This window comes from Thunnus maccoyii, chromosome 22, assembly GCF_910596095.1.
Source record: "Thunnus maccoyii chromosome 22, fThuMac1.1, whole genome shotgun sequence".
Lineage (NCBI taxonomy): Eukaryota > Metazoa > Chordata > Actinopteri > Scombriformes > Scombridae > Thunnus > Thunnus maccoyii.
Genome location: NC_056554.1, coordinates 3,346,217 through 3,363,708, shown reverse-complemented (window position 1 = coordinate 3,363,708; position 17,492 = coordinate 3,346,217). Strand labels below are relative to the sequence as shown.

General features: G+C 40.3%; 1 protein-coding gene across 3 annotated transcripts in view; it reads right to left on the bottom strand.

Annotated features, from left to right (window-relative positions):
- The window catches only part of afap1 (actin filament associated protein 1), an 85,864-nt gene extending 83,591 nt beyond the window's left edge, over window positions 1–2,273 (bottom strand). For 2 of the 3 annotated variants that reach the window (XR_006093556.1, XM_042401570.1), the window contains exon 1: window positions 1,978–2,270. Coding sequence is in view for 2 of the 3 variants with exons in the window: in XM_042401570.1 (XP_042257504.1) it covers window positions 1,978–2,014 (37 nt within the window). In the remaining variant the exon portion in view is untranslated. Of the gene's footprint in view, window positions 1–1,977 lie in introns of all 3 variants that reach the window. The other variant, XM_042401571.1, reaches the window with a different exon arrangement.
- Between the last annotated feature and the right edge of the window lie 15,219 nt (window positions 2,274–17,492).

The window sequence follows — 17,492 nt, the reverse complement described above, 5'->3', positions numbered from 1 at the left end:
TATCCCCTGCAGGTTAAATGAAGCTGTACTGAAAAGAGTGTAGCTTCAGCTCAGAAGCTAGCTAGAGGAAGTCTTTCTTAGTAATACTGACAATAATGTTTAAGAACCATCCTCATCTGTTTTTTTTCTGAAGCCTGCAAAATAATATGTGTTGTTGATGTATCTGGATCTGTTGTCTAGCAACAATGAGGTAATGAAAACCAGACTAGTTTTTTAAGTCACATTGCTAGAAAACAAAGGATTCATTTACATTCTCACAACAGTGAGCAATGTCACAAGAACTGAATGATCAAATAACAGCTAAAAAAGCTAATGTTAACATCCTCTATGTGCTCTTTTAAAGTGAGTTGCTGCACAATAGGGTTAACAGCAAGATTGTGACAACTTGAAAAACATAAAGAGAGAGAGAAAAAAATAATTTTCACATAGGGAGGGTCAATGAAGATAGAGGGGAATTCTGCTCTATTGTGTCAAAAGATGCTGCTGTTTCTGTCATTTTGTCGCAGAGAAAGTCTCATTCCAAGCTATTTAACAAAACATCTACTCTTCAATGTGGCCTACATATAATTCATTAAGCAGGAGGTCTATTCATTCCAGTCAAGTTTACGTAGCTCTCCTGTTAATCCTGTGATCATTCCACTCAATTCCACTGTGGCAGATCACAGCAATGAGCAGCCTGAGCTACACCTAAAAAGGTCAAGGTCTCAACTCCTGAAGACAAAAGTCGCAAAAGTTCTTGACTCACATTTATGGAGGCACGCATTTTTGCAGTAAGTAAACCCACATTAAATTGCCAGATGATTGAATGGAGTTTGGCATGAAGTTCATACTACATAGACATTTGACAACTGACCACAACCCTAATGACACCGTCAGCAGCCAACTGTCTCTCCAGTCTCTCCTCCTTGTCTCCTTCCCCTCTCTCCCCCTCCCACTCTGGGAGAAACTGGTTTACCTTTTTTAAACATGGCTCTAAACATTTTTTCAACCGAAATTAAACACAGACTCTTCACGTTTCTGAACAAAAAAATGACAAAGTGCTATTCTATGAACCTATTGTGGATAAAACATCATCTGGGAGTCACATGGATGAGCACATCAGTGGTTCTCAAAGTGGGGTCCGGGGAGCCCCAGGGGTCCTTGAAGGGGCTCCAGGGGGTCCCCAGCTAAATGGGGAATCATTTATTTTCACTATAATTCCATCCATATGTAACACAATGACAGAATGTATGACTGTTTTGGTCATGGGTTTCATACACTTTCTGTAATAAAACAGCTAAAAGCAAAAATCTTATCAGATGGAACCCTGGGACAATTTCTTACCAAATGGGGGTCTGTCTAACTTCTGTCAGTTTATGGGTCTTTGATGTAAAAAAAAAAAAAGTTTGAGAACCACTGATCTAAACAACCTACTTGGATAGTTTTCAAGGCGTGCGGACTTGTGCGCGTGCCTACGTGCATGCCTGCGCGCGTGCTCTGAGCGGTGCACTGCTGAGATATAATACTGCAAATCAGAGGAGATTGTCAAAAATAACAATAATAAATTGTTTTGAAATGTTATAATGAAGTTTCGTATGAAAATCAATTCCTTGCGCAAAAATTCCTTTTGAATGAGACTATTAGCTCAGAGGTTACAGAACATGAAAAAACATACCTTTAAATGCAAGTAGAATATTCAAACTACAATATATTCTGCGGAATACCATTGAAACAACTAACCAAAACCATTATAGAGTGATGGCCGAGTAAACGACATGTGAATGTCAGGTAGTCTGCAAACAGTTACTGCAAACTCTAAACGCTGGCAGCGCATGAAAGACCCAACTTCCGTGTGTTTATTATGGACACTAGAGAGATGCTATGTAAAATAAAGCGTAATAAAGTGATTGTAAACTCCTTTAATCTCCTAGGGCAATATGAAGAACGGTGCAGTGATTTTTGGTGGTCAGAAAAACGGCCCCAGGTTGAGGCACTCACCCCTGCTGGAAGTGAACAGTACAGGGTCGCTCCTCATCGTGAAGTCAGACTCATCTAATCCGCCCGACGACGCGCACAGCGTGCCCAGCGGCTCCCCGGCAGCAGGAAATAAAATCCCCACACACACAGACTTTGTGCCGTTTCTGCCTCCCTTTTCAACCTCCGCTTATTCCTTTTCTACCGAGCCGGCCACTGAAACGTCTCTCTTTGCCTTTCAAATTTTTTTCTCCGGATCTTTCTCCTCCTCCTCCTCCTTCCTTTCCCTACTTTCCTCCTCCCTTCTGCTTCTCCTAACGTCTCTCGATCCCACTCGCTCTCTGTCCCGCAAACTGCCTACATGGATACTTATGCTGCGTTTAAAGGCCGTCGGAAAATAACTTCTGCAAGGGATTATGAATTTACCAAAAGGGAAGTGTTTTTTCTTAGTCACTTTCTGTTTTTATGTTTTATTACTCCATCAAGCTGTATCCATCAATACTAGTTATTGACAATACTAATACCCTTTTAAAATGTGACTATCATTAAAATAAAAATGGTATCATAGAAAAAAAACACTATGAAATATGAAAAATAATAAATCTGATATTGTGTGATTTTCATTTCTTCTTCTTCATTCTTCTCAAGAAAACACACAGTCCACTTTGTTACAGGCTATATTCAACTAAAGCGCACAAATGCACAAGTCTCAAGTGAGATTTACAGGAATGCATCTGAAGGCAGCATTTTCCTTTTTCTCTTTTTTTTTATCCCATCCCACTTCTTCCTCCTCTGCCTGCGTAGTCACAAGCAGCACTCAGTTTATTTATGCTCACTTTTTAAATATGAACTTTTTTGTTTACTACATAAATGTGTTATTCCATAGTTTTGATGCCTTCTGCTCTACAATGTAGAAAACAGTAAAAAATAAAGAAAACCCCTTGAATGAGTAGGTGTGTCCAAACTTTTGGCTGGTGCTGTATATCCAGGAGGGTGAAACAGTATAAACCCACAAACCAATATATAAAGAAATATTCAGAATAAACTGAAAGAATTTATGAATTAATAAGATTGTGCAAATTAATCATCTCAATAGCAATAGATAGAAAAGTTCTTGTCTTGTCCTTTTGCTGCATAACTTATGGGTCCTGAAGTGGCACCAAGAGGGCAACATGTCAAATTCCCCTGTTGGTGAAAGAATGTGACTTTTAATTGATGTTCACATGGATATTGTATATTGTAACTGCACTAACGCTCTGACTTGTGACCTCCTTACTATTGGTTGCATGCAATTCCGATTATCTACACAGCGAAGTTCACTCCTTAACTCCTTAAATGTCTCTTTTATAGAGTTTAAGCCAGAAAAAGGACAGAAAAAATGAAAAAGAGAAAGAGAGAGAGAGAGAGAGAGAGAGGCTGTACTCCCTAATTACGCTCCGTTACCATAAACTGCTGATCCCCCCCCCCCTCCACCCCCCCACCCCACCCTCCCAATCCCCAGGGGCAAGCAAGAGCCAGTCTGAGTTCAATATCCCATCTGCCACCAGAAGAGGAGGAGGAAGAGGGTGAGTCAGACTGAGGCTACCCAATGCCGTGTTTTGCTTTTCTTTTCTTTTTTTTTTCACAACTGCACTTTTTCAGTCAGGAACATGAGACTGAGGGAGGGAACAGTGTGGAGAGAAAGAATAATGTCCCGGCTCACCTTTCAGTTCCACCAGTTCAAGGAGAGCCGCAGAATGGCAGAGGTTGTTAAAGTGTATTTCCCTAAAGGATAATCACCATAATGTTCCTGTAACTATAGCACTATAGGGAATGAGTGTGTGTGTGGTGCTCAGAAGTGAATATATTGAGACTATATTTTAGTCACTTTAGGGACTTCTCATAATCCATTAATCATGGATTTTCTGTGGTATGTTGCAGGGTAACAAGGCTCTGGACTGTACAGTTTTTTACTGTCTCACTGCATCATCCTCATGAAAAAGTCCAGTTGAGGGCCAGAAAGTGTATAGAAAGTATGAATCTAACTATAGCAACAATAATGTCAAAGCTACTTTTACTTTGTTTTGTCTGAGGCGGCATTTCCGTGTTATTGTGCGACCACCCCAAAACATCCCAGACACACAAAGGAATCTCCCAGTTTCAGTCTCTGCTGTGACCAGAACATAACTGTGACAGACGAGCTGATTAATGTCACAGTTGAGTCCAGTCTGATCTGGATAGAGCACTTTATCACTGCTGTTAGGACACACTTTTCTGATAGGTTGGGATTTGTCACTTTCTGTGTGGAAAAAAAATTCCCCTAATTGTCCATTCCAGGTGTGAACATATCTTTATCAGAGGGCAGCACAGTGGCTCAGTGGTTAGCACTGTAGCCTGATTTTTTGCTGGACACTAGGGGGCAGTGAAACAAAAACACAGCATCAACATATTATCACCTTATGAAGTTGTTATAGTGAACATTTTAGCAAATAATTGCATATTTACACATCCAGCATCACTTAGCATTCATTTAGAGTTACGTTTCTGTCCACTTCATGAATGTAAATTCAATATTCACTCTCCTTTTAGCTCTGTTTTGGTTTCCACCAACTCCTGAGAAAAATATCTGGCTTTTTAGCTGCTAAATGCTTTACCAGTTATTTGCTAGCTTTGCTGTTTGGTGCTGGGGAGGTAGAGTGCAGTGTGCTTATCAGAGCTTAATTTGCTCAAAACAGGTGGAAACAGGGTTAATGGGAGCAGACAGGAAGTAGGCTTAAATGCTCCTTAGAGCTGAGGGGAACAGTAGAACCAGGTGATAATTCTTTGCGAGTTTGTCACTATGAGCAACGTATTTCACATTAGACATAGCCATATGATCTGTTGTTAAATTCAAAAAAATGAAGAGTGCAGCTTTAATTACTTGATATGGGACACTGTGAATGTAACTCTTGCCTTTTGTCAGCTTTAAAGTTGTATTTGACCATGAACTGAACAACAGTTATGTACTTATAAAATCATCTTCACTCACTGAATGACAGCCAACATCTAGTCAGCAACAAAGAGCCTTAAGTTCAATACAAGACGCAGGCCACAAAGGGCCACACACACACACACAAAGACTGCCATCGGAGACAATTGCTTCGGACATGCCTGTCAAAACAAACGGCGGGCTAATCTGAACCCAAAACCCCCCCCCCAGATTTTATCTCGATTAAAACTCACTTTGCAGAGTCTGGAAACAACAAGGCCAGACAAACACGAGAGAGCTTTTAACACAAGAGGCAGGTTGGGTTCAGGGTGTTTTTATGGGCAGAGGACGGTGGCATTCCTCACGGTGCTGCTCATGCAGGCCAGATGACCCTAAAGTCAGTTAATTGCCATGGAGAAATCCAGCGGGAGGATTTCTGCTTGAGCGATGAGGCTCTTATCAGGGTGCGATATGATGATGGAGAGAGAGTGTGTGGTGAGCATGGGTGTGTTGAAATGATGAGCGATGAAAGGATGGATAGATTATAGCGGAAAAGCATGTGTTTTGTAACTCTCAGCATATTCTTCATTTAAGTGTGTGTGTGTGAGAGAGAGTGCATGTCAAACAGACTTGAATGAAGAACTTTGCTATGCTGTAATGTGTGTGTGATCCCAGTGAAATCTCATACTGGATAGATGTTGGCCTGGTTCTGCTGAATAAAAGTCAACACTGACATCAGTGTTTGGCCCCCTGACTGAGATTAAATCTAATAGAGATTGAGATACTGTAATAACTTGGATCCTTCGCTGCCCCGGTCAGCCATCAACCTGTCATGTTATTCAGACATCCCACTGAGCAGACACACACACACATCTAATGTCGTGGTCCTCTTTAAGTTGACAATGACACATCCTTGGGTTTCACTGGAATTAATAACACCTTTCACCTTCTGAAGTGTTTTTACTTTTTCTTGTTTTCAAGAGATGCAAAGTAAACCCTGAGTCATACTTATTTTGTAAAGCCATCCATTATGCAAACTGTAAAACAAGACCTGCGTGACACTGACCGGGTTAGGTGATAATTTGAAGTGTGTGTTTGTGTGTATGTAGTGAGGGTGTGCCCGAATACAAATAAATTATTCAGCAAAGCATAAATAATGGGGTTTTTTTAATGAATATTTGTGTCATACAAAAAATATTTGTTAGTAAGAGGTCTGTCTGCAATGAGGCGATGAGTAAAGTTTTAGCTCAGTAGTCAGTGCAGTTGTCTATGATCTGGGAGACTCCAGTTCAAGAGCCAGTGTGTGGACCTCCTTCATAAGGTAGTTTATTTATGAACACTTATTGTAACACTTTACTTTTCTAAAACTAAAAGCGTAATAAAAACAAAAACAGGATTTTTAAGCCTCTTTCCACTTTTATTCGAATACAAATACAAATAATTTTGCCGCCTCAACAAATACAGATACAAATACAAATACTGGGCTTTCTGCACATCCCTACACTACATGTATCTGACAGCTAGTCGTTACTTTGCACATTACATTTTGAATTCAGGCCTTGTGGTTGTAACAGAGTAAATTTACACTGTGGTATTGATACTTTTACTTAAAAAGTATCTTAATACTGATCCCACCACTGCTGTCAAGGGATTTTCTTCCTAATTTGGGGGATAAAAATGAAATAAAAAACTGTTTATAGTTTTGTGAAATAACTTGACCTCCCTCCCCGAAATTAATTCCTTTCTATGCCGCTGGATCATGTCATCTCACTCATTCTTTGGTGCTCTAGTGTTGCCCTACATTTTTCCCATAACATGTTTAACTTACATCATCACCTGTGACATAAATCCTTGAGCAAAGACCTGGTCATGGCTTCAAGATAATCAGCTTAAACCCTTTTTTATCAACAGTAAGGCAACTATTTTTGGACTGACTGATGTAAAACTCTATATAGAAGAGAAAGCCACTCCTAAAAATTCATCCCGGTGACAAACACACAGTCACATGTTAAGAGACTGACTTGGAATAAATAAGTTTCTTAACCCATCCCCCATTTCAATTTGCCTTATTGAATTAAGACACATAGTTTGGGTTTGAAACAAAGCGAGCCTTGTCCCCGTAGAGTGGGCAGCCACTGGTGGAGTGTGGCGCTCTCAGGGGCTGATGGGTAACCAGAGACGCAGGGTGACATCAAACTCTAATGAACACCATTACTGCGACTGACTGACTGACTGTGAGTGATTGTGTATGTCAGTTCCACCTTGATTTAGATATCAATAAGAAGGGTGGCTGATTTTTCCAATGGTTCAGCAGTGGGTATTATGGGATGTCTCATTGTGCAGTAAAAAAAGAGTTCATCACAATTATTTCTTCTACAACAGTTGACAATAACTGTCTGGCTTCTTGATCAATTAAAAAACACAGAACTGTCACTGGACCAGTGTCCAGTAGATGATGAGATGGCCAGATCAAGAAAGGTTCTCGGAATCCACACGTCAGCAGGAACATACTGAGCCTTGTTGTAGAAGGCTGGGCGTGCCTCTGTTTAATTAAACCTCCTGTGCCCCTGACCTCATCTGGGATGTCTTCAGATTTATCAGACAAGCTTAAATACAGCCAGTAGTGCTGAAGGAGCCAAACTGTCATTCTGGACAAAGTCAAGATAGAAATTACTCTGGAGAATGAGGGATGTCCTCCAACAAAATGATGTATTATGATCGCCTTGTTTTGGAGAAGTAGCAAAGAAATGAAGACTGGAAATAAGTAAAGAATAAAATCTTTTCACTAACAAGCCTGTCCTGTCTGTCTTGGGGGAGTAGAAAGAAAACAGAAATAAAATCTAAACACAAACAGAAGAAAAGTCTCAACAGATTGAGCAAGAGCAAGGCGTTGTTTTAAAAGAAATGTAATTGCAAATAAGTATTAGTCTTAAAGCAACAATAGTTGAATTCTTGGCCACTAAAGAAACAAGTAAAAACAAAACAACTAGCTAAAAGATGCTAAAACGCTCCATGTAGCAAAGGGCAACTGCAGAGTTCGGTAATTATTCTTTGTGTGTTCGTCACTATGAGTGACAGCATTCACATTACACACATTCATCTGATCCATTGTTAATATAAACACATGGGTTAGTGCAGCTTCAAGGTGTGTTCAGGCTCACACTAGGCGGCGCGATTTGATGCAAAGACGCATCCACAGGAGTTCAAAATGTCTCATCTTGAACATAAAATTAGCGGAGGATAGGATTAGGATTTTTGACCCCAAATCATAAATATACAGAGAAAAGAAGCAGAAGGAGAGTAGAGGAAAATAACACTCTAAACAAGTGTTCCTGATGAGTTATGTGTTTAGTCAAACATACAAACATAGTCACACTGCACACAAACATGGTCAGTGATAACTAAATAGCTACAGCTAACGTACGTAAAAAACGAGGACTATTCCCTCATGATAGAAGTAAAGAATATTTTTTATTTGTGTGTCTAACAAGTGAAAAATAGCTGTAACTGCCTTTTATCTCTGTCCTATCTGTCCTGTATACTGTGAGGGGAAGCAGAGAGAAAACAGAAACAGCGGAAGAGACTAAATAGAGCGAGACCAGATTCAGTTTGAAACAAATGTGTGTGCATGTATGAAAGAGCATTTGTCTGAAGGATGGAGAAACCCAGTCACCTACACTGGACCATATCTAATATCTCACCATTACTACCACCTAAGCCTCAGCAGTGTGAACAGACTAACAGGTCAACAAAGTGGACTGACTCTCCTTGACCAAGGCCATCTGTGTGTGTCTGAGTCAGAAACACACACACACACATACAAAAGGCAATGAGAAGGCATGACTGTGTGCTAGACAGCCTGTTTTGATTCTGTGTATTTCCCCCTTCCCGGAAAAAAGCTGGTATTCGAGGCACGCCTGTCAAAACAGCAGCCAACCTGCGCACCTCTCAGCACGCACTGAAACGTACCCCCCCAACACACACACACACACACACACACTCAGACACACATATTTCGCTGTCGGGCAAAACAGGGTGGAGAGAGTCAAAAGGGAGGACTGCTCTGGATTTGATTGTGTGTATTTGTGTTCATATGTGAAAACAATCTGTGTATTCCTCCTCCATTGAATCTAACTCATTCCCTTTTGAGTCCCTGCTTCCCCAGGAGGGCGGGAGGTTAACCCGACCTGGCAATCTTAGCAACTTTCAATCCCCAAAAGGTGAGGAGAGGATAGTGACTGGCTGTCTTGGCAGTTGCTCAAAAAAAAGGCAAGATGGTTGTCATTTTCACCAAACCTGGCAACCGTGTGGTTCTGACGAGGGAGCTGTCATTTCTTTGAATGTTGAATTCTGAGGGCGCAAAGGTCATCAGAGTCGAAGCCATGAGAGAAAATCCCTTAACGGATGTGTTCCTTCAAGTTGAATGGAATGAGGAGTGTTTCCCTTCATCAGCAACAAATGTTGACAGCTCTGTTTCCTCGAAGGCTCAAACAACAGAGCTGAGTGCTATATACAATGTGATGTGCCAAGTCATTATCGGACTACTCTTTACTCTGATGATGTGTTTTGTTTGACGTGTTGCTTTTAAAGCATTATAAACATGATGTGAGTGCATAAAAACCAAAGCAAAGACATCAAAAAGTTGAAAAAGTATTATTTTTGTCAGTCGAGCGTTGGTAAAACGTTGGGGTCGAGCGGTGACTGTCAGATAGTTGTCTGTCCCCTGCAGACTGTGGAGAGACAAAAACATATGTGATGTCAAACTGTCAGGGTACAAACTGTAATAATAGAACTGGATTTAACATCAAGGATGTGTTCATCTGGAGTTTAATTCACTCCATATGTCTATGAATTGCTCAAGCATTTAGATATTTACAGCTATCTAGCAGCTAGCATCTGAGCGACTAAAAATACTTTTTGCCAGCAAATATTTTATTAACACCAAAGCTGAGGAAACATGTAACATGTGTTGAATTGAAGTTAACCTCTATTAATGAAAGTGATCTTTTCGCTTTATATTGACTAATGTTTAAGGTGGTTTTACACTCATAAAACAAGTGTCAGCAAACAAATTACATAGACAGTGAGGCATAAAAACTGACTGGACTGTTAGCAATACTTTTTCCTTCTTTTTTTTTTTTTTTGCTAAAAAGCTACTATCATTAAAGTTTAAAGCTCAGGGTTTTGGGGGGGGGGGTGCGATTAAAGTAACACCTTTTACATTACATGTAGTCATTTGATCCATTGTAAATTTAAAAATACAATTAGTGCAGCTTCAATATTATATTATGACAAATTAATTACATACAGCTTTAAAGACCGCTAACCTAGAGAAACATACAGTGGCAATAAAACACAGCGAGTTTATTTTTTTGTAATATACTGGGTGAAGATGTGTTTCTTCTGAATCTTTAGAGCAACACGTGGAATTAGCCTAGCTTATGTGTGCTACCATGGTCTTGTTTTTCTGCAGCCACTACATTATGTGTCATAAAATTAAATTTGTCGCACACCAGAGACACCGCAATCACACCAAATGCTGCACATTTCCCCCCAAAAGTTGAGCCGTTTTCAAGCCATCAGGCTGGAATGTGGGTAAGGAGCGGAGGAATTCCACTGGATCACAGACCTCCAGCTGGCTGAGTTACAACAGACTGCAGTGTATCAGCTCCTCCATCAAACTCACCATGTTGCTTTCCTAACACTTCCAGTAGCAAGCACAATCATTTAGTAATGTGTGTGTGATTTTAAATCTGCCTTGTGCCTGTTTTTCATATGGGACAGAATCCGCACTCACAATCCAGTAAAACCAATTAGGAGGATAAGGAGATATCCCCTACTCTTCTCTGTTTTTGTGTAATATACTAATGTACTCTGCACGCATGTGGTATAAAATGTAGGTTTTGTTGTCTGATCCTGCTCCCTGTGGGGAAAATATGACATGTAGATTTTTGCAGCTGGTTTAGTTTGCAGAATGTGTACTTGCATCTGTCTATACATACTGTATGTATCGTTTATTATGTACTGTATGTGCATGTAAGAACCATTACAATATCCAGATGTTTCACATTAAGTTAGTACCATGCAGCCCACAGGCTACGGTTAAACTTTTAGTTTTGTAAGACTCAGAAACACTTGGTAACCAAGCAGAGAGATACAGTGCGAGTCTCAACAGGGCTTCAAATCACCAGGATAGTATTAATTCACACACACACACACACACACACACACACACACACACACACACACACACACACACTGCAGGCTCACCTTTCCTACTGGGAAGTCTATGAGGGATGCTGACGTCAAGCTATTATAAATCTAAAGTCGCGGTGCGTCACAGTTGAGAAACGAGCCAGCTCTAATGTCTAGGTCTGAAAGTCCCATCATCATTATCATCACCATCTTCACCAGAGATGAGCTGTGTGTGTGTGTGTGTGTGTGTCTATGCATGTGTGTGCAGGCAGAAAGGCTTGAGCATGACTACTTATGACTGAAGGCATGTCTATATGTCCATAAATAAGTGTCTGAGACTGTAAAAGTGCATTATATGTTGGTATGTGCAAAATGGTTGTGCAATACATCACCACTGTCAGAGATGCAGCGATGTACATAACTGAATTTCTGTCAGGGCGCCTTCTTGTTGAAGGCGAAGACTATTACATAATGTTTCATCACAGATAGAAAAGTACTTAACAAACACGAGTGTGGGGATTTTTTCTCCACCTTGGTGACACATACTATATTACTGCAAATGTTCCAAGTGCAAGGTTCACTTTTCCAGTATTTTCCATTCACTGAAGAGGGTTGTGGGATACAGTCAAAAGCTCTGGAAATAGCCAAGTAAGTGCACCTGGAATATTCACCACAGACTCTTAAAAAACAAATCCTAACTCGAGTGGAGTTTGGTCAGAGTTCATGTCAGATGATGACAACTGAGCCATCACCATGACAACTGAGAAAACTCCATCTGCTGATAATGACCATAAGATGCAGTTGAGATCTCCAGAAAAAACGAACTAATATACACTCAACTTAAAAAAAAGTGATGTATTTGAGAGCAAGTTGTTGTAATTAAAATAACAATAAGTAAATGTACTTATATTACTACATCAGCTGCTGTTAGCTCTGTAAAACTCTGCATCTCAGACATGCTGATTCTACATTTATCACAGCAACTATTTGATGGATTACCATGAAATTTACAACAAATATTCATGTTCCCCAGAGGATACATTTGAATGACTTTGGTGAGCCTCTGACTTTTCCTCTAGCGCCACCAGCAGCTCAAAGTTTTCACTTATGCTGTCATATACAGTATCTCAACAGCTACTTGATGGATAGGCACAAAATTTGGTACAAATGTTCATGGTTCCTAGAGGTTACATTTTAATAAGTTTGATCATACTTTGGTGCATGCATTTGATGTCGCAGTGTAATCTGAAAAGGTGGGTTTACTGGTGGGACACCATGTGGCCAAGTGTCCAGAAGCAGTGCAGTTTGATCATGGCATGGAGGTAAGAGGGAGGAGTTCTATTCATTGCCCTGCAGACCAAAGTGGATGCAAGCAGCAACGCAAATTTAATTTAGAATAAATGAAAATCTGTAGTCTGCTGAAGAATGTTAAGTTGCTGCTCAGTTTTACATAAGTTTTCTCTATCTATGAGGATGGACATTATAGAAACACATGATGTGAATACTTGGATTCTGTGGAGTGGGTTGCAGCCCATTTATGAGGTGCCGTCAGTGCTCACACCTAATGAAAGAGCTTTTTTTTAATTGCAGGAACATAATCTGATTACCTTGGAATGTTACAGTGCTATTCCACACAAAATCTATCTTTTTAGTATCAAATACTCATCATGAATGACAAACATGAACAGCCAACTGAATGAGCTATAAGCAAAAGTAGTGTATTTAGATATACGGTATAATAGAGTCTTTTTAATGAAATGGAATCTATTGTTCTTGACATGAATCCTGTTTTTGGTGAGCGAGGAAACTACCAACTTTGCAATGTAGGTAGACAGGGGATCAAAGATTTAAAGGAAGCATCTGTATGTGGCTGATGTCTGGCTGCAGGGCAGTTTGGGAGTCAGGGGTATTTCTCTGTGAAAGGAAAGCTGTTGCATAATTTGATACGTCTGTCTCTGTCAGAGCACAGCAGCATATGGAGCTGTGGCCTGGTTCCAAACTGAACAAGATGCTGGCAGACTGGTGAGGGGAATTAGGTCAAGAATGGAACGAGGTCCTTTTACAGGAAGTGAGTTCCATGGGTGTCGCCTGGCCTGGGCATTAAGGGCTGTAGCCCAGAAGATTTTTTCTTTAGCCCCAAATAATTCTCCAATTTGAGCAGTTTGTCACTGAAGACGGCAGTATTATAATTTTGTATCTTCAGTGAACAGAACAGAGGCAGAATAAGTGGAAAATACTTGTCTTATTGGCTGACAGGTCTCTGTCAGTTCTTCAATTGATGGGGTTACTATGCCAAACGCTAGCTCACACAGTCAGTCGGTGTGAGGAAAAAATGGACATACAAAGATTTTTTGCCAGTAAAGGAGTTGAAGCTTAAGCAGTGGCATGCTGAGCCAGGAAAACAAGGTGTCTAAATGTCTGTATCAGTTCCAAGTTACGTGAACATGATATAAGCAGAGCATAAGTTATATACAACCAGCATACTTTGCATTGCACTGTAGCCAGCTAAACCGTTAGCAATGGTAGCTTAGTTGTGCCTTCTCTTGGCTAGCGACACCAAGCTAGCCTAGTCTCATGTTAGCTAAAAGGTTGGTCTGGTGGTCGTACAAACAGTGATTACACCTGAGGCAAATTTTATTACCAGTTCAACTTTTTTCCTGATCATATCATACGTTGACAGCTAAGTTACCCCAGCTTCCATAAAACAAAACTTTAGGCTACTAGCTGAGCTGATGGCATTAGTCAGTTTAAAAAGATGACTCACGCATGAGAGATGTCAGATTAAACTAGGAAATAAACACTGAATGTAAATGATTTAGATGTGTCACACACACAACACTGGAGATCAATGTCTGGTGTAATATACAGTATATATTGAGGTTTATATTAAGTAATGATTGTTTTTTTGTTGTTGTTGCAAAATATTTTTTTTCAATGATTTTGCAACCAAATTATGAAAGTTTACTCAGTCACTTTGAGTTAGCTGTTTTCAACTCATATTCGTGAAATTGCCATTGTATCATGGGTTTTGAGGATTTTCCATCACGTAGGCCTAGTGGTAATGGTAGCAGGTATCTGATATGATCCTCGTTTTGGTTTGAGACATTTGAGTGGCCGGAATGTGCAAATTATATGATAGATCAAATCCAAACCCTTCCGTCCTTCACCAATTTACAAGCAATTATGAAGATGTCCGTTTGGGGTCTGAGAAATAGGGATGAGCACACTTTTCACAATTTTCTTTGACAGTTTATTGACTAAATGACCGGTTAGGTAATTGAAAAACAATTGCGATATAAATGAATAACTGAAATAATCAAGAATAATAGCCATAGTTGAAGGCAAAGCTTGATTTAATTTGACTCATCTTATAAACTTTCCTTTTCACAAAGAGTAAACATCCTTCTCTAACTCACTGGCAGGACCTCCTTGGAGAATTGATGGGGACCTCTGATATTATACTGCCAGACTTTGCCAAATAAAAGTTTTATCTTTTATAGCTGCTATTACTAATAACTTGTTACTGTTGAAATAGATAATTAATCTTGATATTTTTACATAAAATCTTCACGGATAATTGTTTGTAAATGTTGTTGGGGTTTTGCCATTTTGCCTAAAAGCCATCAGCTGGGTGTAGAAATGATCACAGAACAGATGGAAGCAATGTCTGCAAAGTTGTTTTGTCCACGAGGTCCAGTTCCAGCTGGAAATGTTGACTTGTACCAGTAAATTGAGAAATCTGAAGTGTAGCCATTGCCTCAGTCAGCCAACACAAAGAGTTTTACACCCCATTTGTTTGGTTTACTCTTCAGGCAGTTCCTGGCCTTTGTAGCTGCCACCTTCTTGATCTATTCAAGCAGTTTAAGTGAGGTTGGAAGAGATCCTTTAAATTGGGCTTGAGTCTGGAGGTGGATGAAGCGTTCCATGTCCATCTTGTGGTCACACATTTATTTCCTTGATATTACAAACAGTCCATCTCTGATTATCATATTGTACAGGTATTAGGAATAGAAATCTTCAAAGTGCTCTGGATGAAATCATAACAGCTACTCAACTCGCATGTCAACAGATCCATCTCCATCAGAAATGAGCTCCATCTGCTCTGGAATAAGCCAGAGAGTAGACCTTGAGTCAGGATTGTTTTGTTAAACAATTTCCATGGTTCCAAGTTTCATGCTTGTCAGGAATACTATTTTGTGTTTTCTGTTTTTTTCTCATTGAAATCAAGTGCACTTCTTGGCAGTGATGACTTTTGAGAGAACGGAGAGCCAGGGAGCCCAAAATGGACAAAGTTATCGTAGCTCATTAGCTGTGTTGTAACCATCAACTTTTTCTTAATCCTCCTCTCAGAGTAGAAAACGCTCCACAAGAGATTAAAGGTTGAAATGTTTGCTGACAGTTATGAGACAGGAGTCAATGCTACAATCATGTGTCTTGGATAAACTGTGTGAACTTATTGTCCCATTAGCGACCAAGCTAACGAGCTTGGAGCTTGTTAGCTTGGAGAGCTAACTGCACCAAGCCCCAGTGCAGAGAAAGATGTTCCCACCTTCCTAGCATGTTAGCAGTTAGCTCACCAACCAGCTCTGAGATGAATTGCTTGAAACTTAAAAAATATGACATTTGACTGGTTGATGATCAGAACCATTACCTGTCATGCATATCATCCTGCAAGGCACTAAATGTTACCTCTCCACCCAGATGTAATGAGGTATGCAAGTAATGTTAAATTGGCAGATTGATGAATAGAGTTTGGCATGACATTCTCTCCCCATACCAGAGATAGATATTTGAAAACAACCCACAAATCTGATGACACTGTCAGGAGCCAACTTTCTTTCCACTGTCTATCTCTCTCTGTCAGAGACTGAAGATTAGAAAAAACTCCAACAAAACATTGACAGGTTGACATGACAGGCCTGCGTGCCGTCCACCTGTAATTACAAGGTGACGGTAAGGGGCCCTGCACTGAAAACAATTACCTGATCAAACGGGGAATGGAGATGTGAGGAGAGACGGATGTCAGCCTGCTGAAAAGAGAGACATTTAACGAGTGCAGTTTCCATTCAGTTTCCATCCTTTTTTGTCTGCCATTCACATCAATCATCTCTCCCTTTTTTGCTGGAAATGATAGCACATCACATTTAACTTGGATGTTATGATGTTGTTCGTTTCCTGTTTAAAATACACTTCACTGACTATGCTCTCCATAGGACGCCTTCACACACATTCATCCAAACACCCACACTCCCCGCACAGCTGGAGGTGGTGCTACGAGTAAGTGTGTAGAGGTCAAGCGTGGATGTCGGAAGTGTGCGTGTTTGAGGTCAAAGTGTGCTACATGAGGGTCTAAGGTCGCTGGCTCCAGTCTCTGTTCTCCCACTGGGATTTTTTCTGGTTTTTATGACAGAGAAACTATCCTTTCACCAATACTAGCTCTCAGAATTGCTCTTAAACCCCCCTGTGACACACTTTAAAAACACAGACACAAAACTTTGCACCAGTCTTCACCCTTTACCCTCACACTTAAGAGTATATCACCACATCTCGAACTATCCCAGTAAATAATCAGACACAGAGAGACAGAAAAATAACCATAAACCCTTTCAAAATAGCCTTAAGCCCTTAACTCTCCCTCAAATAACCTTAACGTTCCATTCTCCCCATCTAAGTAGCTCTAAAACTACAGCTACATTTTCAAAAAGCCCTTTAACTTCACCTCAAAACTCCCCTGAGCCTCAAAATATTCCCTCCTACAACTCTCAACCACAACCTAAAAGATTTCTTGTAACTCTAAACTCCACCTTAAAAACACCCTGAACCTCTAGCTTACCTGTCAAAGTGGCCTTCAGGCCCTCTCCCTCCTCAAAACAGCTCTCTACACCCTCAGAAGAACCTCAAACTACCACCTATCCACTTGAAGTGACCTTTGACCCTCAACTCCCCCCTCAAAATTATTTCTCAGCACCTGACTGAAAGGAACTCCTCACCCTGAAGTCACCCCTCAAAGTAAATCATGGTTGGTAGCTGTCATGATACATGTTGAACTGTTGTAACAAATCATAGTATAGCTTGTTGAATTTCACCTGAGCTAATGGTGAAAACAGATGAAATGTCTCAGGTTAAGGCAGCAGAGGGGTCTCTCCTCTTTAGAGCCATGGAATGAAGGAGTGTGTGTGTGCTTGTGTGTGTCTAATCTTAGGTCCATATAAAGAAAGCTGTTATCAATCAGCACACAGGAAATTTAAACAAGCCTCCTTCATTACCACACTGATTGACCCTCTGTTCACCCCATGCAGCGACGTTGTGTTTGTGTGCGTGCAATCAGACCATTCTTACTCCATTTCCGACTGTACACAACATACTGATTACTGACTGATGATGGCCAACAAAGTTA